This window comes from Geotrypetes seraphini, chromosome 4 (assembly GCF_902459505.1).
Source record: "Geotrypetes seraphini chromosome 4, aGeoSer1.1, whole genome shotgun sequence".
Taxonomy (NCBI): domain Eukaryota; kingdom Metazoa; phylum Chordata; class Amphibia; order Gymnophiona; family Dermophiidae; genus Geotrypetes; species Geotrypetes seraphini.
The window spans coordinates 282,323,062-282,349,068 of record NC_047087.1 but is presented as its reverse complement, the minus strand read 5'-3'; the positions used below and the strand labels follow the sequence as shown (position 1 = coordinate 282,349,068).

At 44.8% G+C, this 26,007-nt stretch overlaps 1 protein-coding gene across 5 annotated transcripts in view; it reads right to left on the bottom strand.

The window, feature by feature from the left end:
• CRTAC1 (cartilage acidic protein 1) overlaps positions 1-26,007 on the bottom strand; it is a 631,767-nt gene that overhangs the window by 173,667 nt on the left and 432,093 nt on the right. For all 5 annotated transcript variants that reach the window (XM_033942560.1, XM_033942561.1, XM_033942556.1 and 2 more), the window contains one exon: positions 5,038-5,120. In XM_033942560.1, coding sequence (XP_033798451.1) covers positions 5,038-5,120 — 83 coding nt within the window. The remainder of the gene's footprint in view (positions 1-5,037; positions 5,121-26,007) is intronic.

Genomic DNA, 26,007 nt, shown 5'->3' with positions numbered 1-26,007 from the left:
CAGGCGGTGTTGCGCTTGGCTTTGAGATTTTGTGGTGAGGACCCGAGTTCTTATGGGACTCATTCCTTTCGAATTGGTGCGGCCACAAGTGCTAGCATCGCAGGCATGTCTGGCGAAGGTATACAGCGTTTGGGACGTTGGGTTTCGGACGCTTTTCGCGGTTATATACGTCGGGGGGGTCTGGGTTCAAAGTCGGGCAGTGGGAGGGTTGCGCGGTGATTGGAGGGGAGGCCTGATCTATATCCTGGTAGTTTGTAGTCATTTGTTGTTTTTTGTATTGCAGATTCCAGTGGGCGCAGTTACTCCTTGTGGATTGTTGGTCACTCTTTCATCCACTGGGCAGCGGAGCGGGCGTTGATTCGCCCGGGTGGTCGTCATCTTGGTTTGTGTCAGCAGGGTCTCCGCGTTTCCTGGTGGGGCCAACGTGGGATGCGATGGACTCAGCTACTGTTGTTGATGGAGCGACTAAGATCTCGCCCACGTCATCCGGACATATTGATTATTCACTTGGGGGGCAATGATGTAGATTCCTGCTCCGGGAAGGATTTGGTTAACACCATCAAAGATGATTTACGGGTGGTTTTAGATTGGTTCCCTGGGGTTTTGTTAATTTGGTCGGACATCATACCGCGCCCTCGTTGTTTGGCGTCACGTCGCTGGACTCGTGGGTTGGCGAAGCTTAATCGTCAGGTAGGAAAATGGGTTATGGGTCAGGGAGGTTTGCAGTTGCTGCACGACTGGGTGGATGTTTCGTGTAACGGATTATTTCATAACGACGGGGTTCATTTGTCTGATGTGGGTTGGGATCTCCTCCTTAATGATTTTACATCTGGGTGTGAAAGAGTATTGTCTTCGCGGTGAGAGCCGCAGCTCCCTAAAGGGGGGGGGGGGGCCTGTATTTATACAGTCCTGTGGCGGATCTCCCGAGCTACTGGGTGCTGGGGCTCATCCGGCGATGAGCGGAGGACCGGCTGGGAGCCGTGTCTGGGGGATATTGACATGGTTAAAGGGGCATGAGGTCATGCCACCCCTCAGACTCTTGCTGTTTATGGCGGGGTTGGGGGCCATTTATGGATGGTCACACCGGGTAGCTCGGGAGGAGCTGGCAGATTTGTTATATGAAGTTATTGTGTTAAAGATGTTAATTTATGCAGATAAATTTGTTTATATTATATAATTTATAATAAATTGAGCTGCGGCTAAATTCCATTTTGGTGTGGTTTCATTTATTGTAGAGGGTTTAGGGGTTTGGGGGAAGGCAGAAGGGGCTATCCAGATCCCGATGTTAAAAGTAGCCCGAGAGCCCGTCTAGAAGGGCGCAAGGTAACACGGGGCTGGGAGCCCGTGTCGCCTACGAGTTAGGAGAGGGGTTGGGGGGGGGAGGGTAAGAGAAAACAGGGTTGCTAGGCGCACAAAGAAAACGGTGCGCGATTGGCTTAGGGAAGAGGGGGTGGAGAGGGAGGAGGTTTTAAAGCCGGGACTCTGGAGGACTGGAATTTTTCTGGTCCTCCAGGGCGGCTTTTCCCGCCCACCCGCCCTCTTTTAGTGGTTTTTGTAGCTTGGGGAGGCGGATCTCCCGAGCTACTGGGTGCTGGGGCTCATCCGGCGATGAGCGGAGGACCGGCTGGGAGCCGTGTCTGGGGGATATTGACATGGTTAAAGGGGCATGAGGTCATGCCACCCCTCAGACTCTTGCTGTTTATGGCGGGGTTGGGGGCCATTTATGGATGGTCACACCGGGTAGCTCGGGAGGAGCTGGCAGATTTGTTATATGAAGTTATTGTGTTAAAGATGTTAATTTATGCAGATAAATTTGTTTATATTATATAATTTATAATAAATTGAGCTGCGGCTAAATTCCATTTTGGTGTGGTTTCATTTATTGTAGAGGGTTTAGGGGTTTGGGGGAAGGCAGAAGGGGCTATCCAGATCCCGATGTTAGTTAGAGTTATGTTATTTCGCATTTTGTGATTTTTCCCCCCCCCCTCTCTTTTTCCTTTTCTATTTTTATGGAGTTCTTTTCCATAATTTCAGAATTGTTTTGTTAACCGCTTTGATCCTGTTTGGTAAATTAAGCGGTATATAAAGGCTTTTATTAAACATAAACTCTCTCTGATGCCCCTGTTGATCCTGTAGCTACTCCATCTCTCCAGTGCTGCCTGTAGAATTTTGGAAGCTGCCACCCAGCCCTGCACTTGAGTCGCTACTGTCACTCTGATCAGCCGGAGCTGGCTCACTGCCACGGTGGCCCCCCCCTCCCCCCTCCCCCCCAGCAACACATTTCACAGCCTGCCCGACTGGGAAGAAAGTAAGCAAGCTGAGCCTTGTTGAAGCCAGCTCTTCTGGGAGGACCAGCTGACCAGGACCATTCCTGCTGACTTAGCCCCCGCCCCCTAGCAACATGCACAAGACTGAGGGATTAAGAAGGGAAAACCTCACATTCTGCCTATGCTGCTGCATCCCCCCCCCCCCCATGCAACACCACTATTGTGACCACAGCCAGCCCAAGTTGGAGAGACAGAGACTGATCTTGCAGTGCCACAGTGGCACTCAAGATGAGGAGACATTTTGCAAATGAACGGGAAAGGAGCAGGGAATAAGCCAACAGCAGCAGCCCAGTTAGTACATAATTGAAATTTGCTTCATCTACCAACATGACAGGCTGCAGTGCAAGAAAGGATGGGGAGGAGAGCAAGTTGCGTGGAGCACAATTATAGCTTTCTATGGCTTTGACTGTACATAGCTGGCAGCCACCTAGGGGTAGGGGCGGGACCATGTCTTCTTTTCTGTTTTCACAAATATGGTAACCCTAGCAGTGCCAGAAGCAAAAGAGTGTGGGCATCGCTCCTGCTTCCTTAGGGTACACTTCAGGAGGCTTGGGGGAGGTGTCAGGGTGCAAACACCAGGAACATTTTAACTTTTAGGTAAGTCAGGGGACAAAGGGCAATCAAGTCACATCTGGAGTGGGATGAGGGGAACAATGCTGAAATTCTGTTGGCATGGCAGTAATTTGCATGCTCAGTGAATACAGCATCTCATTGTCAATGTTTTTGTGGAAAGCTCACTGTAGAAGCCATATGGTCAGCTTGTTGCTTTGGCCCTTCATGGCTGAGAATTTTTCATTCCTTTTGGACAGCAGCTTCTTTCCAGTTGCCTAATGGACCTTCAGTCCTGATAAAGATGTGAGAAGCGTGTAACTAGATAGCATGACTCAAGATTCTGAATATCAACAATCCAATTCACAGTAGGATTTGACAGGATTCCAAACTTTAAGGTATGTACTAGTAGAATTATGCTTCTCTGCAATAACACTTTCAAATTTGGTGGTCAGGCAGACTGTATTCCTCCATACACAAATCTTTCCAGCACTGTAGAATGTTTTTAATGGCCAAGAACAATAATATGTTAAGCAGACGAGCATTGTGTTTCGATAAAGTTTGCGGAAAGCCATGGTGACCAAGAATAATAATCTTGACGTGTAGGGGGGTCTTGTATGTTTAGTATGGAGAAAATGGTGTTCCAGACTTTATCCCAATATATGGTGAGGTGATTACAATGATATAGCATGTGAGACAACAAGCCTTTGGATTTTCCACAAGACCAGCATAAGTTAGAGAAACCCTTAGACAATTTGTCGAGTTTCATCAAAGTCCAGTGGGTTCTATGTAGAAGGAAGTATATAGACTGAAGAATTGCAGCCGATCTGATTGAATTGAATTTATGAATCCATACTTCTTGCCACATTGCATCATCTGCTGTTATATCTAAATCAGGATTCCAAACACTCATCAACTTTGAAATAGAGACAGGAAAGGCCTGTCGTAGCAAAGTATGCCATTTAAAGGCAGCCAATAAACGTGGTTTGTGGAATAAGATCAGGTGTATTCTCCAGTTCAGCTGGATCTGGATAAGTTGCATGTATACAGTGTCTGAACTGAAGCCACTTATAAGGTTGGTTCCTTGGAAGATCATAGGTATCCCGCAATTCGTTAAAAGTCACCTTTTGTTTTTACTTTTTTCTATAAAATCAGTAAAACATTTGAAGTAAAAAAAAAGATGTGCTACAGAAAACACATACTACTGCTTGATGCTCAGACCAAGTACCAATATTGTATTTTGTGTTATATTTGTACTCAATGATGAAGGTTGTCCGAAACACGGACCTTGTTGGGTCCCCTGTTTGGTAAAAAGGTTTTAGATATACTTTGGTTGTCACAATAAATTTTGCCTACATCGTTGTACATATCTGCAGTTTTGGTTGGTTTGTTCCTGCTTGGTTTTTTCACTGCAGAAAAGGTTGGATTTCCCTTTGGTTCTGCAGACCAAGTACCACACATAAACAAGAGGCACTAGCAATGTCTCTTATACATATGGGAATTTATTACTGAACACAAGTGTTGCTGGTCTGGACCAGGACATCAGATGAAAGTGACTTTTTCCATGGCACACCTGATTAGAGTTACCAGACATCCGGATATGTCCTCCTTTTCGAGGACATGTCCGGGGGGGGAGGGGGGAGTCCAGACAGCTTTTCAAAACCCGGCACTTTGTCCAGGTTTTTTTGTTTTTTTTCCCTTTCCCCATTGTAACTTTACCCTCCTTTCCTATCTCTCATGTGAGTCACAATTTGATTTTATTGTAATTAGGTTAAAGTTTCTTTATTATATTATGTACATCGCCTAGAACTCTGAAATAGGCGATTCATCAAATGTGAAATAAAACTTGAAACTTGTTTTGAAAAGCTTCTAGCTAGCAGCAATGCCAGGACGGCATCTGCACGTGCATGGACGCAACACGGTGACGTCCTGCGCGCGCACACCAGCGTATGCCCAGATGCCCTCCCGACAAGCAAAACAGTTTGAGGGGCGGGGCTGGGGGGGCAGACCTGGGGTGGGGCCATGGGTCTGGATTTTCGTTCCAGAACATCTGGTAACCCGACACCTGATCAGTTATACAAACACACCGGTATCCTATGACACGCTCACTGGAAAATACAGATTGAGGTCAAGCTGTTGTTGTTCTTCGCTGGTTTCTCACCTGTACCTCGTCCCTCAGGTTCTGAGGCATCTCCCGGATTCAGTTCCTCAATGAGGGGATCAGCATGCTCCCTGCGACTAACCCTATGGAGAAGGAGATAGAAATTACACATAATACAACAGAGTGTGATGGACCAAAATCTCTGTGAGATCAGATCAGGCTGTCATCTCCAAGGACGGGGCTATCCAACTTCTGGGAGTTATGATCCACTTAATGAGGGCTACATGCAGTAGTGTAGTAAGGGGGGAGGGGACGATCCGTCCCAGGTGCTATCTTAACGAGGGTGCAGGCAGCAGTCCTCCTCTCTGCCCCCTCTACTGCCGCACATGTGTTCCGCTTCCCTCCCCCATACCTCTTTAATGTTCCTGGCGTGAGCTGCAACCCCCAACCCGCTGTCGCGCCACCGTTGGCTCTTCCTCCGACATCACTTCCTGGACCCGCGCCTAGGAAGTAATGTCAGAGGAAAAGCAGACGCTGGCCCGACAGCAACTTGGGGGGGGGTTGCTGCTCGTGCCCGGAACGCTACAGAGGTACGGGGAAAGGGAAGAGGTGCATGCATGGCAGGAGGGGGTGGGGAAGGAGCATGTGGAGGTGGGGGAGGGAGGGGGTGCCACCGCCCCGGGCGCCTTTCACTCTCGCTACACCACTGTCTACATGAATGGTTTTACAGTCTGGTCACCATACAAAGTCCATCCAGTAAACACACAAATTCCATGAACCGTAGCCGTGATCATGCAAATACCAAAGAAAATCTGATTTATAATATTTTTCTAAATTTCATCACACTGCCTAGATGAGCTTACTCTAAATGAGCTTACTCATTACCGAGGCCGGTCTATAAATGAGCATGCATTTTTAAGCACCTATCTGGCGTCTATTCCATAAAGGAAAGCAAGTGCCTACTTTTCTGTATCGAACACTAGCATAACAGCGCAAATGCATGCAAATAATATAGGCGCGACCACTTACATCAACCATAGAGCCAGTGAAAACACTTGAAATTAGATTGCTAAAAATTGCACGGTATAATTTATGCACATAAATACGCATCCCATCTGTGCTCTGCCCAGCCTCCACCCATGTTTATGCCTGCCTTTAATCTATCACAATACTAATTCTTCAAAAGCTCATTTCACTAGTATGTTTCTACATGTAATCATCGAAGTCCCTCAGATTACCACACTAACAAAACTTGTGTGGTGGTTCTCCTCACTGGAACTATTCAACCGGGCGGATACAATGTGTAATTACAATCCAGGCAGTCTTTGATAGGTGCTCGAGCCTTCACATGACCAAGGGGGTTCCCTTCTTCAAGTTAGCTCAGTACGCCGTGGCCATGTTAGAAACCTTGACTTGACATTTGTAAGCTATAAACTGAGTGCCTGAACTGTTCTGGTAAGATAAATTTCAATTGATATGGGTTTTAGAAACTATAATGTAGTGAAGAATTAATGCGAGCTCTTTATTTCCCTTACAATCGTTGTATCTTCCCCGACCCCAATGAAGAATGAAATGCGTCGGTGGGAAATGAGGCAGCAACTGTTCAAAACCACCCATACTAATCAAAAAGCTAAGTGCATACATATATATTTATTTATTATAAGAAAATATAAAGGATATGAGCACGGGCACTTTAAAAAGATTTAACAATGAAAATTCAATACACCGATTGAATAGTTCAGGTGAGGAGAACCACCACACAAGTTTTGTTAGTGTGGTAATCTGAGGGACTTCGGTGATTACATGTAGAAACATACTAGTGAAATGAGCGTTTGAAGAATTAGTATTGCGATTCATAAAATTAAACAGGATTGCCTTTAATCTACACATTATAGTATTTGTGAACTCAATTCATACCCCATCCAAACCCCACCCCTGTGCACCCCCCCACTGGCAAACTATGCACCAATGTCACAATATGTACATTGGGGGTTAGATCCTTCATATAGCGCCTAAAAATTCAGCACTGGAAAAAATAATTGCTGAATGCTATTCTATAAACTTTTCCAATATATATTTTTAGCACATTCTAATTGGGAACCTACCGCAGGACACCTGGATACTTCCCATGGTCAGCCTTTTTAAGCTGTGGTAAGCAAGCACTGGCACTTACTGCAGCTTAATTAAAGCACCTCTGAGGAAATTATCCAAATGTCCTCTTCTTAATTAAAGACAACAGGAAGTTTGAAATGGTATAAAGTCCACACTCAGTGCCCAAACAATATAAACACTGCCCCCTGCTCTTACCTAGTTTCACCCATCACCCTCAAAGAACTTCTCCTAATGAGGTTCTGGTTATTTTCTTAATCTTAGCTAAATTTCAAACTCTCGCAAACTGTGTGCCTCCTGAGATTTCAGGTGGGCCACGGAACACTGGGGAGGTGGAGAGGCACCGGCTGACTGCCTCCAGGACGCGCCTCTTGCAGCGAGAGGCGCGTCACGTAGGCAATCAGCCGGTGCCAGTGCCTCTCCTTCTCTCTGGCCCTCTTCCCCGGCATCTCAGAGCTCGTCTGGAGGGCCTTGCGCACGTGCGGTCGTCGACATGATGACATCACGCATGTGCATGATGTCACTGTGGTGACGTCCACGTACTTCCGGATGCCTCGAGCTGCGGCCACTATGTTTAGTTTTTGATTAATATGGATGGTTTTTGAACAGTTGCTGCCTCATTTCCCACCGACGCGTTTCATTCTTCATCAGGGTCGGGGAAGATACAACGATTGTAAGGGAAATAAAGAGCTCGCATTAATTCTTCACTACATTATAGTTTCTAAAACCCATCTCAATTGAAATTTATCTTACCAGAACAGTTCAGGCACTCAGCTGATAGCTATGTCAAGTCAAGGTTTCTAACATGGTCGCGGCGTACTGAGCTAACTTGAAGAAGGGAACTCCCTTGGTCACGTGAAGGCTCGAGCGCCTATCAAAGTCTGCCTGGATACCTTCTACCTACTCTCAAGCCAGGGTGTTTGGTGTGTGTATGGCTGGTGTATGTGGGGGGATGTATGGGAATTACATGGTGTGGCTAGTACGGTACGCCTGCTGGTTGCTGCCTGTAAGACTGGATATGAGTGTGTGTGTGAGGTCTGTTTTTTCTATTACAAAATTGTTATTGCAGTCTTGGTTAGTTCACCAGGGGGGTATCTGCCACATCGTTAGTTGTTCCATAGAGTCTGCTACCAGAATTGCTATTATACTCTTGCTTTCTGTGGGTATTTTGCTGGCGGGCATGGCCTTGTTGATTCATCTTGATTGTTTACTGTTCCCTTTCCTGGACTGTTTGCACTGTACTTGTATAACCTTGTATTACGACTTTTGTTTCTTGTTGTGACTTTGGTTGCATTATCAATAAAAATTATTTAAAAAAAATAAAAAAAATAATTAAACTCTGGAATTCATTGCCAGAGAATGTGGTGAAAGCAGTTAGTAGGGTTTAAAAAAAGGTTTGGATAATTTTCATACATCCATAAGTCGTTATTGAGATGGCTTGGGGAGATCCAGTGCTTATTCCTAGGATAAGCAGAATAAAATGTGCTTTACTCCTTGGGATCTTGCCAGGTTACCTGTGACATGAGTTGGCCACTGTTGGAAACAGGATACTGAGCTTGATGGACCTTTGTTCTGTCCAAGTATGGCAACTTTTATATTCTTATGACCAAAGTGATCCACTATGCTTCAAAAATAAAATTTATTGAAACAGAAACCTCACTGGTGGGGTGTAAAACAAATTGCCTGACTTCACAAAGTTTTGCCCTTCCCTGAGTTATGTCAGGGGCAAGAAGTTCCAGAATGGTGTATTCAATTGATAAAAGTGTTTCATTCCTACAATCTCTGCTTAATGCTGCCAAAACTGAACTTCTATGGATCAGAAAGAACACTAATTTCACCTGCCCAATGCTATCTTGGGATTCCACACTCTTGTCAGCAAAAGACCAAGTGCGCAGCCTTGGGGTGGTACTGGATGGCCACCTGTACTTCTCAGCCCATATCTCACAAGTGGTCTCTATCTCCTTCTACTATCTGCATCAGCTAAAAAGGATCAAACCATATATCATTAAACCTGACCTAGCCCAATTCCTCTACGCCTATGTATTCTCCAGAATGGACCATTGTAACTCCATCTTCAATGGAACCACAGTCAAAGAACTCAAGCGCCTCCAGCGGGCTCAGAACTCTGCGATCCGCCTCCTACACAACCTGGATTACCACAACCCCATCTCCCCAGCCCTCCGTGCAGAACACTGGCTTCCAGTTAACAAACGCTGTGTGTTCAAAGCCCTTCTTAAGGCCTACAAGAGATTCCACCTCATCACACCTGCCTACACTACATCCAAATTCCCTCAATACACTCCCACCTGCCCACTCTGCTCTCAAGCAAAGAAACGACTATACATCCCTCCAAATGGAAACAGCTCATAAATGCTCATACAGCTACTTCATCCCCCATCTTTGGAACCAATTGTCTGCCCAGATAAGATCACAAGACTCGCTGATGACCTTTCGGAAAACGCTGAAGACTCATCTCTTCAAATGAACAGTGCTAATGGACTACCCCCTCCTAGCTCCCCTTCCTTTCTCCTCTCTCCTCCATCTCCTGTTCCCTGCTCCCCTTCCTCTAAAGCCTTGCTACCCTACCGCTCTTCCTTCTCTGTCCTCCTCTTCCGTCCTCCCTTCCCTTGCTCTCCTCCCCTTCTCTCTCTCCATCCCCTCACCTGCCTCTTCAAATGCCTATAATTTTTTTGTCCTGCAACTTTACTGTGAATGTCAATTGTAACCCGTTCTGAACTCCCGGGAGAACGGGATAGAAATTATATAAATAAATGAAACTCGACTGAATCGGGCAATTTGATCTAGACACAACCTGTGTTGTAGCTATTGAATAAATTTTATTTTTGGATCACTTTGGTCTGCAACATTAGCACATAACCTTTCATTTGTAAAATGGACTTTGTAAAACTTTGAAGTACTATACTGAATTTACTAACAAGATCGCTACGTTACAATATTCTCAGCAGTAGCCCCAAGCTCCACATCAAGATTCCATTTCCCCCCTGATTCAGATATTCACTGCCAATTAACAACATTGTGTTAGTCTTGGAGTCTTTCCAGGCTGACAATGCAGCTCACAAATTTCGAAGCTTTGCTAAACCAGCCCCTTCAATTCATGCATCACCATGCACCAAACATGCATAATCCGTCTTTCCTTCTGCAAACATCCTAACTGAACCACTTTCTTGCACCAAGCTGGTGATCAAACAGTCCTTTGCCATTTGTAGAGAAGAAAAAAAAAAGACAAGCTACTCTGCAAGTCTACACAACAGAAAATTTTTAAGTGGCTGCACAATTGAAGATTTTATAAGCTGATATTTCTCTGAGCAAATTATAGAGCAGTGACTAAGATCCCTGCAATGGAGTGATTGTACACAGTCAATTACCCTGGTCATTATACACTCAGCACCCTTCTCTCATGAGTGGCATTACAGCTGCTTAATGTGCTGGTGGGAAATGAAGATATGCCTGGCCATTATTCTTTATTCCAATTAAAATGCATCTAGCAGAACTGGCGAATGCACACGTACATTTGGGTCAGAAATGTATCCGTCACCAGCAGCCGGAGGTGAGGCATTTGATACCCCTGAAACTCACATATGCACTTCTTCTAGACTAGATGTTACATTTCATTAGCAGTTTCTCATCTCCCATCACCTGCTTGCCACACTATTTGCCCCTAATATGCCTGTGCCCTTTTCTTCATTTGGGCTTCTTCTTTTTTTTTTTTTTTTAGCGACTGACAAACACAACGCCACCCGTGTCTGCTGCATCTACATTTTGATAGGAAACCCCATTGCCATGTCCATTGTACCTGTCTTATTCTTCTTAAATATCTTGTATCTCATTTTGGATTTCATAGAATGAACATGAATCCTTGCAAATCTTACTGGTTTGCGTTTCCATCGCCCAAATCTTGTCGTTACACAAATTTTTTTTTTTTTTATCTTTATTGATTTTTAATCTAAAACAGTGTCATACAAATGAAAGAACAGTAGGTATTACATACATTACACTAATATCAGTACAGGTAACATATATATCATTCAAGATTTTCAGTTTCCCTACATATTCCAGGCTAGTAAAATGAATACCTGGTGGAATACTCTAATTCCTCAAGCTCAATCTTATCGTTCTTTTAGAAAAGTATTGAAAACCTATTTGTTTGATAAATTCATATCTTGATTGTTTAGTCCTGCATTTATGACATGTATATGATGTGTATTTATATGATTCGCTGACTGTTTAGCTTTTTTGATTGATATGAACCGCCTAGAACTCATTGGCATGGCGGTATACAAAAATAAAGCTTATTATTACACTCCTCCCTCAATATTCGCAGGGCTTAGGGGCAGAGCCAACCCACGAATATTGAAAATTCACGAATAACTTTTGGGCCGACTCTGACCCACCCACGCCTCTCTCCCGCCTTCCCCCAGCATCCCAGACCTTACCTGGTGGTCTAGCGGTCTTTCGGGGCAGGAGTGATCTTCCTAGAAAGGAACCCCCGTGAATTTCAGGGGAGTACTGTACTGCAGAAAACAATGCCTGGCCCTGCATGTCTTCCTCCTATGAGTTCTTCCAGAAATGGCCCAATCTGTACATAACCTTCTAAATACCAAGTATGATCAAGATCTCTCCTGAAATTCTACCGTAAAGGCCACATTAATTCAGCCCTCACAACGATAACCACTGTGGAAGACCAAGGACAGAGTCCAGGAAGCTGAGGCAAGCAAAGCCTATACCAATAGTCAGTGGCTAGCTGGCTAAGCCTCAATAGCCAAAGATATACTACTCTTTTAAGTGGTAGTCTTTGGCCGCCAAACTTAACCAGCGTGCTGCTGAATATTGGTGGTGACTGGCTATGTCACGGGACATACCTAGTCGCCGGCCAATCTGCTAAGCCGGATAGTCAGCGTGAGATAGCCAGCTTTTCTCCGCAAAATACTGGCAGATAGCCAGTTATATACTATTTAGATGACTGGGAGCCTTTCCTGGCTCCCTAAATAGCGCTGAATATCGGCCCCAGTGTGTCTAACTTTTAGGAATGGCCACGACCCACCCATGCTCCTCTAATGGCAATGTCCCCTTTTGAGATTTGCGCTTTAGAATTTATATGCGCCACCTTTTAGAATATGCTTAGAAAGCTGTGTGCAAATTCCAATTAGTGTCAATTATCACTTATTAATTGCCAATTATAGACACTGATTTAGCTTGTTAAACAATTAAGTTGTAAGCGCAAGTCCGCATTGCATGCAGATTTGCACATGTAACTTTGGTCACACTAGACCGAATCAGGGCCTCTGCATACAACCTCTACATAGAAGTTAGTCCAGACCCAAAGCAGGCCTAACTTAGGGGTCTTTTTTCTAAAGTGCACTAACAAATGGTCTTAGCATGTTCTAACCCAGTACTGTCTTGTGCGCTAAGCCCAGATTTAACAGTACTTTGTAGAGTAGGATGACCAATTCCCTGGCATTTCCAGTATTGAGACCAAAATTTTTAGATCCTCCCAGCTTCCATACTGACATTCTATTTCTTCCACATATATATAGGAAGACCTTACTGGAGGTGTTCACCAGCATTTAGATTCTAAATGCCTCATCGGTGTGTGCCGCGGCTCCCGAGAAATCGAAACCTAGACCTGCAGCTTAAAGAAGAGGAGCTAAATCAGAGCGGACCGCGGTTCATAGACAGTAACGCGGAAGCCGAAGAAAAAGACTGATTTTAGGGGCTGCGATGGGGGTTTTTGTTGGGGAGCCCCCCCCCCCATTTCACTTAATACAGATTGCGGTGGCGTTGTGGGGGTTTGGGGGGTTGTAACCCCCCACATTTTAGTGAAAACGTAACTTTTTCCCTAAAAACAGGGAAAAAGTTAAGTTTTCAGTAAAATGTGGGGGGTTACAACCCCCCAAACCCCCCCACAACGCGGCGCGATCTGTATAAAGTAAAGTGGGCGGGTTCCCCCCACACCCCCCGTCGTAGCCCCCAAAACAGTCTTTTTCTTGGGGGCGCGCCTCCGCACTGCGCTCAGTTGTCTGCTCGCGCCTTTGTCCCGGCGCACTTTTGACCTGACACTGCGGACCGCAGAAATCGAGTGTGGCTGATGGGTGCCAGCAGAAGAAGGGAGTACACCTAGGCATCCAGCGCACACTTTCCCAGCTTCTAAGGTGCGTTCGTATTTGTCTTATTTCTTTTATTGTTTTTATTCTGTTTGCTACAAATTTCGATCGGGTTGTAAAAGACAAAAAAAAAATTCTGCATCTAGGCATTAAGGGCTCTTTTTACAAAGCTGAGTTAGGGCCTTAACGTGCCTCCTCTATCCGCCGGCCAGCCCTCCACGTCGGATGCCCCCCGCATGCTGGAGAGCCCCCACCTGAGCCCACGCAGCTGAGCGCCGCCCCACCCGCACACCGCGCATGACACGCACAACGCCGATGATTGACACTGTGCACGTCACACGCAATGCGCAGGCAGGACGGCACCCGGCCACGCAGGCCCAGACAGAGGCCCTCCAACCTGCGGAAGGCATCTGACGTGGAAGGCTGGCCAGAAGACGGAAGAGGAATCCCCCGAAGCGGCGCTTCCTGGGCTGTAAGTGCTCGTTTATCGGGGCAGTGCTCGGTTTGCGAGTCAAAAGTTTGCTGAGTGTTTTGCTCGTCTTGCAAAACACTCGCAAACCGGGTTACTCGCAAACCGAGGTTCCACTGTACATAAAATATCGCAAGACAAGCACAATAAACTTTCAGACACTAACATACAATTAAATTTTTCCCCACCGTCCCACCCAATACTCAAATAAAATAAAACCCAGAAGCAACTATCCATATTTATCCTGAATCAAGTTCCCAATGCAACACCCTCCTCCACCCCCAACCCACCCTGGATGGGTATTGTTTACAAGCCGATAAAATAAAATCAATTATTCTTCCTTACAAAATTTAGCCAATGGCTCCTAAACATCCATAAACTTTCTGTAATGCCCTTGCTGTATATCCATGAAACGTTCCATTTCAAAAATGAAACACAGCGATTCCCACCAAAAATTGTAACTTAATCAATCCCAATTCCTTACAATGAGCTGTATGGCAACCCCTGCCATTATAAATAGAACTTTGTTATTTCTATTAGATATTTGGCTTTTAGCTCTCATCAATGTACCAAATAAAATGGTGTCATATGTTAATGGCCAAAAGTTGGTCACCCTATTGTAGAGCATTCCTTTTATATTTTTTTGCAGGTTAAGCATTATTTAGGAGGCAATGGTGGAGCAAGGCTAGGAGGCGCTTGGGGCAGAGGTACCCCCCTGCCACGCCACACTCGCACCCTCCCTTCCCACCCCTTTACTCTTTAAATCTTTACCAAACAGCTTCTCCGGCCTACTGCTCGCTTGGCATTGGCTTTCTCTCTGACGTCACTTCCTGGCCCTGCGACCCAAAAGTGATTTCAGAGGGAGCTAGGCCAGCATTAGAGTGGGGAAGGGAGGGGGAGAGATGCTGGCTCCCCCACCAAGATGCTGCCCGGGTGGTCCGCCCCCCACTATTTGGAGGTGTTAAGTGCTCCAGTGTTAACCCTGTGTTAGAGCATGCTAATTGTAATGTGCTAGCTAGATAATATGAGAATGCCCACTGTTCATCCATGACGTGTCCCTTTCCTAAAAATATTTCAAAAAAATAGCACATTCTACATGTTACCCACCATGCAAAATAACTGCAAATGTTTTAACTCATATTAATTTCTTGCTACTCTGGCTGCCCTGGGTAGACCCACTCTTATTATCAGAAGCTAAGCAGGATCAGGCCTGGCTAGTACCTGGATGGGGAACCACTGGGGAATACAAGTGCTGTAGGGCCCCATGTTGGGCAGTAGCAACATAGTGGAGGCACACACTGTGTGGGAGAAGGTAGTGGCACACCACTCCTGCATTCTGCCTTGAAACATCATAGGGAGGATTCCACACTGTAAATAGGGTTACCAGACATCCCAATTTTCCCAAACAGGTCCAGATGGCTTTTCAAAACCCGACACTGGAGTGTAGAGATGATGTTTGTGTGGGGCTGGGCTTGGGGGGCAGAACTGAGTGAGGATGGGGGTGGACCAGGGCAGGGTCATGCATCCCCTTTTACCAGATGGAAAATCTGGTAACCCTAACTGTGCATGCAGCCATGGGTCAGTGGTCAACTCAAAGGCTTACACCCCCCCTTCAGTTAAAGGGCCTCTCTATTAAATCAGCTGTGGTTTGCCACTTCCACCTACATTCAGCAGCACCAACGACTAATTCAAATAAAGTAAAGCTCTGTCGGTGGCCTGTTTTTAGAAAAAAATATATTGCGTTACCGTTATTTAATGCACAAATCTGTGCAGATATGCTGCATAATAGTCACATACTTTTCAGAAATGTCCCTGCTGGATTTTGTAACTCTTGCCACAGAATTTGTCCCTCAGCTGCCGCAGGAAAATGGATGCTGGGTGCATGTAGTTCTCTGGGGGCTCAAATAAGGAGGAAAGGCATGCAGTTTAACAGCCTCCTCCTCTCATGGGTTTGACTAAGAGCGCATATGTACTGTGTTCGACAGAGCCTAAATTTATGGGACACAGAGAGCTGGAAAGAAGTCAGTTCTACTTGCTTGTCCCTTCCTTGCCATTCCCTCTCTCCCCACCCCCTACCCTGCCCCCACCCCAATGCCACCATCAGACCATGAGGCTACCTTTCAATCATGCAACGTACACTCTAGTGACTGGAAAAATCCCAGAGCACATTAAGGCTATAAAAGAGTTCATAAATCATAGCATAGCCCTAATAAAACGGAGCATAAATTATTAAGAAGGGTGATTTAGCCATCAGAGCCACTTAACAGCCTCACGTGGAACAGGCTAACCCATCCACGGACTAATTGCTCCCCTGAAGTTCTTTAGCTTTCCTGTGAACTCTAAGCCGGAGGCTGGACGAAGTTACCAGCTCCAAAGCCTGTGTGCGAAATACAAGTCACCGGTTAGAAAGGTATCATTACAGAGGCACTGCATTCCTCTTTTTTGTCCAACCATCCCTGCCCCACTTCCACCCTCCCCTTTCCCACTCCTCTGATGAGTAACATGCACTCTAGTGCTGCCCGATTCAGGAAAAAAAATTTTGTTTCGATTCAGCCTATTGAATCGATTTGATTCGATTTTCCTGCCCAATTGGGTGTTTTTTTAAAACATCCTGGTAGATTTTATAGCCTCTTCACCCCCTTTGTCTTCTCCTAACCACACTGGCGCTGTGGTGTAAACAAACAAAAAAGACTTTTCCTCTCTCTCTGTTAAATCCTAGCTCACATTTGCGGTCTAACACCAGCTCTGGCAGGATACACGTTTCAAATCTGACATATTGTAATCACAAAACAGAGGAGGGGCGGGACCGTGGCAGAGAGAAGACAGCTCGGAAGACCTATGGCAGCTTGCAAAGATCGCTATCACCAGCGATCCAATGCTGCTGTGATACTAGGCTACTGAAATTAGGTAAATTGATGCCAGGAGGCCAGGGGGGAAGTCGGACACAAGCACTTCCTGACTGACACTCCCCTCTCGCCCTCTAAAGCAGGAGCGGCAGTGGCTGGCTAGCAAGAGGCAGCGCTGCCGATCCTGCTTTAGGGGGTGAGGGGGGAGGGTCAGTCGCCGAATCGGGAGGCCAACTTTTTTTTCGTTTTTGAATCGATTCGAACCGATTCACCCAAAATGAATCAGTGAATCGATTCGAATCATGAATTGGGCAGCCCTAATGCTCCCATGTTCTTCACTTCTTTATCAGATGCCTGAAAATGGCCAGTGCTTTATTCATTACAGCAGCTGTGCTGCACATAGCGTCACTCTCTGCCTCCCAGGCACAAGGAAGGCTACTGCCTAATGAGAATAATTATATTAACCCCGTCCACCGGTAAAGCCTGTTTTAAGATGCAGGAGAGGTCTCGTAAAACGTCATGCTTGTACATACTGGAGAGCGCGCAACCGCTGGCACCGCTGCAGTTTAAACGCAAGAACAGGTGCTGTGGCTGACAGTGAAGAAGACAACAGCGAGATCAAAGTGGCATGCTTTTTGCCATGTAAAAGAGCAAGTAGAGTTTATGTTGGTAGGGGGCCAGGTGTGGGGCATGGCAAGGTAGGGTGGGGCTCTGATGCAGATGGAGAAAGTGCCAGAGCAACAGTTGGCTCAGGACACTAAAATCCTTTGAACTAGGGTTACCATTTTTCTGGGTGCAAAAATCTGGACACATGGCCCACCCTGTTCTGCCTCCAGCCCCCCCCCCCCTGCCCAGCCCCGCCCAGTTCTGCCTCTAGCCTCGCCCCCACAAAGCCTCCTCTCTTCTTCTGGGTGAGCTCCAGCCGCATCTGGAGAGCCTGGAGCATGCGCAGATGTGTGCGGCATCATCCGCACATGCTCAGAGGCCCTCAAGAAGCGGCTGGCGCTCATCGGAGCTTTCCAAAACCTGGACAAACTGCCAGGTTTTGGAAAGTCCGTCCGGGACCCCTAACAGTCCTCTAAAAGGAAAGGAGGACATGTCTGCAGGGCAGGATTAATTCTTCGAGGGCCCCTAGCCCTGCCCCACCCACACCCCACCCATGCCTCACCCCCCTGACCCGCCTCATTTATTTACCTATTTTCTTATTTACTTCTTTATTTCCATTTGTATTTCTTTTTTTCTTAATTATATATTTCTTAATTTTTCAAACTTATTACCAAGCATATCTTGTGCAGAAAGCAACTATTAGACATATTACACATTTCCATCATGGCAGAACAATTTATCAATAAAGAATAAAATTTACCTAATTATGCTCAAGTCCTCAATTAAGGATCCAAGATGTTAAAGACCAGCGAGAACAAAGGAAATAAATTAAAGATTAAGGCTGGTTACAGCATTGAGTGGAGATGAATATTCCAACTAAATAGGGCTCAAGTTTTTTCTTTTTCCAAGCGGGATAGAGACAAAAAGGTTGTCAACTAGCATGGCTCAAAAAAGGCATATTTAACACCACAATATAAAACAATACATTTACAAGGGTGCCGAAAATAAAAAGTGGTGCCATGAGATATAACCCCAGGTTTCATCAACAAGAATTCACGGCGGCGCTTCTGGGTTTCTCATGTCAAGTCCTGAAACATTTGTATTTTAAGACCTATAAATTCTTTCTGCCTATTTTTAAAGAAAAGTTTTAACAACCATGTTTTATCAATTGACAGAGCTACTGATATAATCAAAGTGGATGGCACTACTGCCTCTTTATCAAATATTTCCAACATTTCAGGGAGGAGGTGGGACCGCTGGTTGATGGAGACAGGAAGGGAGTGGTGAAGGAGGAGAAAGAAGTAGCAGAAAGACTTAACATGTTCTTTTCGTCTGTATTTACAAATGAAGATACATCCAACATACCGGAACCTGAGCAAATCTTCAATGGAGATCAAGCAGAAAAATTAACATCCATGGAAGTGAGCCTTGAAGACATACGCAAGCAGCTAGAAAAATTAAAAACTGACAAATCCCCGGGTCCGGACGGAATCCATCCAAGGGTTCTGAAGGAACTAAAGGAGGAGATAGCGGAACTATTGCAGCAAATTTGCAATCTATCCCTGAAAACAGGCGTGATCCCGGAGGATTGGAAGATAGCCAATGTTATGCCCATTTTAAAAAAGGGATCAAGAGGTGATCTGGGAAACTACAGACCGGTGAGTCTGACCTCGGTTCCGGAGAAAATGGCGGAAGCACTGATAAAAGACAACAATGATGAATATTTTGAAAGAAACAAACTTTTGATAACCAGCCAACATGGTTTCTGCAAGGGGAGATTGTGCCTAATGAACTTATTGCACTTCTTCGAAGGAATTAACAAACGGATGGACAGAGGAGACCCCATAGACATCATATATCTAGATTTCCAAAAAGCCTTTGACAAGGTACCCCATGAATGCCTACTTTGGAAACTGAAGAACCATGGGGTGGAAGGAGACGTACATAGATGGATCAGAAACTGGTTGGCGGGTAGGAAACAGAGGGTAGGAGTGAAGGGACACTACTCGGACTGGAGGAGGGTCACGAGTGGTGTCCCGCAGGGCTCGGTGCTTGGGCCGCTGCTATTTAATATATTTATAAATGATCTAGAAACAGGGATGAAGTGTGAGATAATAAAATTTGCAGACGACACCAAACTATTTAGTGAAGCTCGGACTAAAGAGGACTACGAAGAATTGCAAAGGGACTTGAACAAACTAGGGGAATGGGCAACGAGATGGCAGATGAAGTTCAACGTTGTGAAATGTAAAGTAGTATATGTGGGAAGCAGAAACCTGAGGTACAGCTATACGATGGGAGGGATGTTATTGAAGGAGAGTACCCAAGAAAAGGGACTTGGGGGTAATGGTGGACATGACAATGAAACTGATGGCACAGTGCGCAGCGGCCGCTAAAAGAGCGAATAGAATGCTAGGTATAATCAAGAAGGGTATTACTACCAGAACGAAAGAAGTTATCCTGCTGTTGTATTGGGCGATGGTGCATCCGCATCTGAGTACTGCGTCCAATATTGGTCGCCGTACCTTAAGAAGGATATGGTGTTACTTGAGAGGGTTCAGAGGAGAGCGACACGTCTGATAAAAGGGATGGAAAACCTTTCATACGCTGAGAGATTGGAGAAACTGGGACTCTTTTCCCTGGGGAAGAGGAGACTTAGAGGGGATATGATAGAGACTTACAAGATCATGAAGGGCATAGAGAGAGTGGAGAGGGACAGATTCTTCAAACTTTCGAAAAATAAAAGAACAAGACGGCATTCGGAAAAGTTGAAAGGGGACAGATTCAAAATGAATGCTAGGAAGTTCTTCTTTACCCAACATGTGGTGGACACCTGGAATGCGCTTCCAGAGAGCTTATTAGGGCAGAGTACGGTACTGGGGTTTAAGAAAGGATTGGACAATTTCCTGCTGGAAAAGGGGATAGAGGAGTATAGATAGAGGATTACTGCACAGGTCCTGGACCTGTTGGGCCGCCGTGTGAGCGGACTGCTGGGCACGATGGACCTCAGATCTGACCCAGCGGAGGCATTGCTTATGTTCTTATGTTACATTTCCCCCGAAATTTCCAATATTTCTAGTAAATATCTTTTAAGCATTTCCCTAGGTATTACTGATGTAAGCCTAGGGAAGTTAATCAATCTTAAGTTATTATAACATGAATTATTTTCAAGCAATTCCACTTTCCTTCTAAGATTAAGATTATCTTTTATCAAGCTCTCATGCAACTGTTTAAAAGTTGATATTTCCTTGTCAAAACATTAGAGGGAGTCACTTCGGCTTTCAAATCTTTCAACTCTTTAGAATGTTCAAGTAGTTTCCTGTCTATTTGCTGAAGATTAGGGCTTATGGCCTTAACCAAACCGGCCATAAGATCTCCCTGGACTGGAAATTAGCTAATGTCGTTCCTCTGCATAAAAAGGGTTGCAGGGCAGAGGCTGCGAATTATAGACCGGTGAGTCTCACATCAATAGTGTGCAAACTCATGGAAACACTAATTAAAAGCAAATTGGACACGATCTTGAATGAAGGGAATCTTCGGGATCCCAGTCAGCATGGATTCACCAAGGGTAGGTCCTGCCAATCCAATCTCATCAGCTTCTTTGACTGGGTTACAAGAAAGTTAAGAACATAAGAAGTTGCCTCCGCTGAGGCAGACCAGAGGTCCATCTTGCCCAGCGGTCCGCTCCCGCGGCAGCCCATCAGGCCTATTGCCTGAACAGTGGTCCCTGACTAATTTTGTAACTGCCTCTAATCCTCTAATCCTATCCCTATAACCTACCTCTACTCCTAACTGGACGTCGTGTACCTGGACTTCAGTAAAGCTTTTGACAGTGTCCCACATCGCAGGCTGCTAAGCAAGATGGAATCGATGGGGTTAGGAGAGACACTAACTGCATGGGTCAATGATTGGCTGAGTGGCAGACTTCAGAGGGTGGTGATTAATGGTACCCTCTCTAAAACATCGGAGGTGACCAGTGGAGTGCCGCAGGGCTCGGTCCTGGTTCCACTCCTTTTCAACATATTCATAGGGGATCTGACTCAAGGGCTTCAAGGTAAAATAACACTATTCGCCGATGACGCCAAACTATGTAATATAGTAAGTGAATGCAGTTTACAGAATTATATGGCGCAGGACCTGCTTACATTGGAAAGTTGGTCCTCAACCTGGCAGCTAGGCTTTAATGCTAAGAAATGTAAGGTCATGCACCTCGGAAGCGGAAATCCATGCAGGATGTACTTCTTGAACGGAGAAACTTTAACTAGGACTTCAGCAGAACGAGATTTAGGAGTAATCATCAGTGCAGACATGAAAACTGCCAATCAAGTGGAGAAGGCTTCATCTAAGGCAAGGCAGATATTGGGTTGTATCAATAGAAGTTTCGTCAGCCGAAAGCCTGAAGTCATAATGCTGTTGTACAGGGCCATGGTGAGACCTCATCTGGAGTACTGTGTGCAATTCTGGAGGCCACATTACAGTAAAGATGTGCGCAGAATTGAATCGGTTCAGCGGACGGCAACCAGGATGATCTCGGGGCTCAAGGGTCTCTCGTACGAAGAGAGACTGAACAAATTGCAGCTCTACACTCTCGAGGAACGTAGGGAGAGGGGAGACATGATCGAAACATTTAAGTACCTCACGGGACGTGTCGAAGTGGAAGATGATATTTTCTTTCTCAAGGGACCATCGGCCACAAGAGGGCACCCGCTCAAACTCAGGGGCGGAAAATTTCATGGCGACACCAGAAAGCATTTCTTCACAGAGAGAGTGGTTGATCATTGGAACAAGCTTCCAGTGCAGGTGATCGAGGCAGACAGCGTGCCAGACTTTAAGAATAAATGGGATACCCATGTGGGATCCCTATGAAGGTCAAGATAAGGAAATTGGGTCATTAGGGCATAGACAGGGGGTGGGTAAGCAGAGTGGGCAGACTTGATGGGCTGTAGCCCTTTTCTGCCGTCATCTTCTATGTTTCTATGTTTCTATAATGACTCCAAGGTTACCTCTGTAGGTTTCTCAAGTAGTATTGTAGGTATAGTAAAAAAAAGTGTTCACCAGTCTGTGAACCTTCCTGTTGTCCACCTGTTTGGGCCAATCCGTCCACAAAAGTTGGCATTGTCCCAGATATTTCAGTTGGATATCCTTGGTTAGGGATTCCAACCTCGCCGCCGAAATATTACTCATAACATAACATAACTTTATTTTTCTATACCGCCTTAGTCAAAATAATTCTAGGTGGTTTCCACAGAAGAGAAAAACTGGACAGTGAAATTCAAAATAGTAATGATAAGAATACAGCCTATTATTTAAAAAGACATTAAAAATTTAAATTAAAACAGTAAAATTATTGTGTTAAGAATAAAAGCACAATTAAGAGATAAATTTATCAAATAATACTGTCTTCATTTCTTTTCTGAAAGCGCCCTAGGACAGCATGGCTCCGCTGATATAGTTACCCAACCAGGACTGTTGTTTGCTTGCTTGAAATGCAAGCATCCTGTCTATATAAGACCTAAGGGCTCCTTTTATTAAGCCACGCTAGCGGTTTAATGCGCGTAATAGCGCACATCAAACTGCCGGCCGCGCTAGCTGCTAATACTTGCCTTGAGCAGGCGGTAGTTTTTTGGTTAGCGCGTGATTAAAAGTCGCGCGTGCTAATCCCGCTAGCGCGGCTTGATAAAAGGAGCCCTAGGTTTACAGCCTAAGATCTTCGGGTATGCAAATAGGTTACAATTCCTGGTTATCCTCACGGGGTTATATAGCACAAAATGAGATAGTAGGTACCCTGTTTCCCCGATGATAAGGCAGGGCCATCAAATAAGACAGCCCCCCCTTTTTAGAAAAAAATGTAAAATAAGGCACCCCCCCGCAAATAAGCCACCCACCGATACCTGCGCTTACCCGAATCGGGTGGTACGGTGGGTGACTCCGTGTGGTCCCTCCGTCTACCGTATTTGCCTCCATTGCTGCGTGCCGCGCCTCGTCATGAAGTGAAGAGGAGGAAGTGACAGGACTGCAGCGCGCGCACGTGACTCCGCGCAAGGAAACACAGGCAGCTTCCCTCATCCCTCCCTAACGGAGACTGCAGGAGTTTGTTCACGGCCAGAACATCCAAAAGTGAGACACGCAGACAGGTTTCTTTTGCTGTGAGCAATACCACTTACTGTATATAAAGCCTGTTTAAAATGCATACGGTATATAAACAATGGTTTCACATTGTCAAGTCCCCTCTGATGCTGCACTACAGAATAATCTCTTTACTGTGTTTCCCTGATGGAGAACATTGGGGACATTAAATGGTACAATATATGGTATGATGGATAAAGCTGGCCATACACGGTACGATTTTTCGGCCGACCGATTCTTCAGCCGTCAAATAAGACAGCCCCCCCTTTTTAGAAAAAAATGTAAATAAGGCATCCCCCCGAAAATAAGCCCTAGAGCATATTTTGGCCTTCCAAAAAAAATAAGACAGTGTCTTACCATCGGGGAAACAGGGTAGGTAGGTGCCATTCCCCAAACTGACTTAAAACAGGCATGAAAATTTAAACATTACTCGTGCCTCCACTGGTAACCAGTGCAATAATCGGTAATATGGACTGACATGATCGCTTTTCTTCAGGCCAAATATCAGACGAACAGCCGTATTCTGCACTATTCTTAATTTTCTCACAACTTTCTTTAGAGCGCCCAAGTAGACAATATTACAGTAGCCCAATATAGATAATACCAATGCCTGCACCAATAGTCTAAAGGATAAAAGGTCAAAATAATTTTTGATGGTCTTTAATTTCCATAGTGTAAAAAAAAACACTTTTTCACCACCATATTTCTATGTTCTACCAAAGTTAAATGGGAGTCTAAAGTGACTCCTAATATTTTTTATAGATTTTAAAATTGGGTAATCATGACCATTAAGGTGAAGCGATGTCTTAGTTATTTTATCATTTGGACTTGCTAAAAAAATTTTGTCTTTTCTGTATTTAATTTCAGTTTAAAATTGGTTGTCCATTGTTCTAATTCAGACATGATATGAGAAATTTGTTCTAAAATTTATTTTGTTATGTTATTCAAAGGAATTAAAATGGAAATATCATCTGCATATATATAAAAGATTAAATTCAACTTCTGCAGCAGATGTCCTAGAGATGAAATGTATATATTAAATAGCGTGGGCGATAACGGGGAGCCTTGAGGTACCCTTGAAGGATTACTCCAAGAATGGGAGTATTTTCCATCACACACTACTTGATAAGATCTTTTTTTCAAGAAACCCTGAAACCAATTCCAGGCTCTTCCCGAGAGCCCCATTGCATCCAAGCAGTGTAGCATTATTTCATGGTCGACCAAGCCGAAAGCACTGCTAAGATCCAATTGCAAAATTAAAGCACTAGTGCCTGTGCTAAAAACCCATAAAGGTGACAAAATTGAAGCTAAAACTGTCTCGGTACTAAAGCCTTTTCTAAATCCTGACTGGTGTTCATTAAGAATGTTAAGTTTATCTAGGTAATTCACCAGTTCTAGATTAACCAATCCCTCCATGAGTTTGGTTAATAAAGAGATGCTTGCTATGGGTCTATAATTTGATTTTAGAGCAATTGATGCCTTTTGATCTTTTGGGATAGGTGTGATCAAAATATGTCCCATTTCTTCATTGAAAATCCCTCTGGTTAAAATAATGGTTCCGTTAACCAGTTAAATAAATCCTTTTTAAAATCAAGTGTTGCTTCTCTCATAAGTTTTGAGGGACATGCATCTAGCAAACAATTTGATTTAGCATATGTATTAAACAAATTTAGAAACTGGTGCCAGTTTGGGGACTCAAAATGATCCCAAGACATATCTGTCCTGGACGCACCGGGGTTTCCTCACCCCTGGGAGAGCTGGTAATCTGAGGCTGCAGTGGCGGGGGTCCTTACATCCGGGCTAAGAGTTGTTTCTATCCCAGGAGGAACCACTACGGTCTCGCTTGTTCCTGGGGTCCTCTGCAGGCCGCCTGCCGACTCCACCGACACCTCCTGCATTCGCCTCAAGAGCTCATCTATATTGCTGGTAACAGGCACTCTGGTGCACCGTGAGGTGGCAGCGACGCTCCGCCCCTCCGTTTCGGCATCTTTGGTAAGAAGATACTTTTTTACAGGAACTCTGCTCCGGAGCGATTCTTAATGCGTCCAGTCAGTCGTCATCTTGGATTTCTTTTTTTAAATTATAAAATTCAAAACAAACATTACCATACCAGTGCCAGTGTACAGTTTTAGTTCTATGCAAGCCCCAAACATCTCTGAACAAATCCCCCCTTCCTTCCCTTCCCACCTACTTGCCAGGACTGAACTCTGAACCCTTTAAATACGTATATAAAAGTGTTCAAATGCATTGTAAAGCAGTAATACTATCCGAAACATAAGTCTATATTAATAACTCCTCTCTAGTGCTTCACTCTATGTCGTCCAACTTTAACCCATATGTATGCATAAACAACCAAATGTGTAACTCCTCTGGTACGTTTCACTCCATGTATGTTAACTTGTAACAAAACAACAAGGCAAGCGGTCTACCAAAGAATTCAACGTAAAACAAAAGAAGATCAGTAGACAATAAGTAGATTCAAATCAGGTTTTTCAAGTTGCTTCCAGGAACCATGCCTGATGCATTTTGCCAAACAAGGCTGGTCAATAAAAAAAACTAACTTTGTTCGGATGGGGGATTATATCAAGGAATTGTTGTCTGGATGGGAACGTCTAGAAGGAGTAGAAATGCAGTGGGCAAAACTGAAAGGAGTTATTGTAAGGGTGACAAATCTTTTTGTGAGGCAAGTAAGTAAAAGTAAGAGGAAAAGAAGGACGCTTTGTTTTCTCAAAACTAGTAGCTGAGAAGGTAA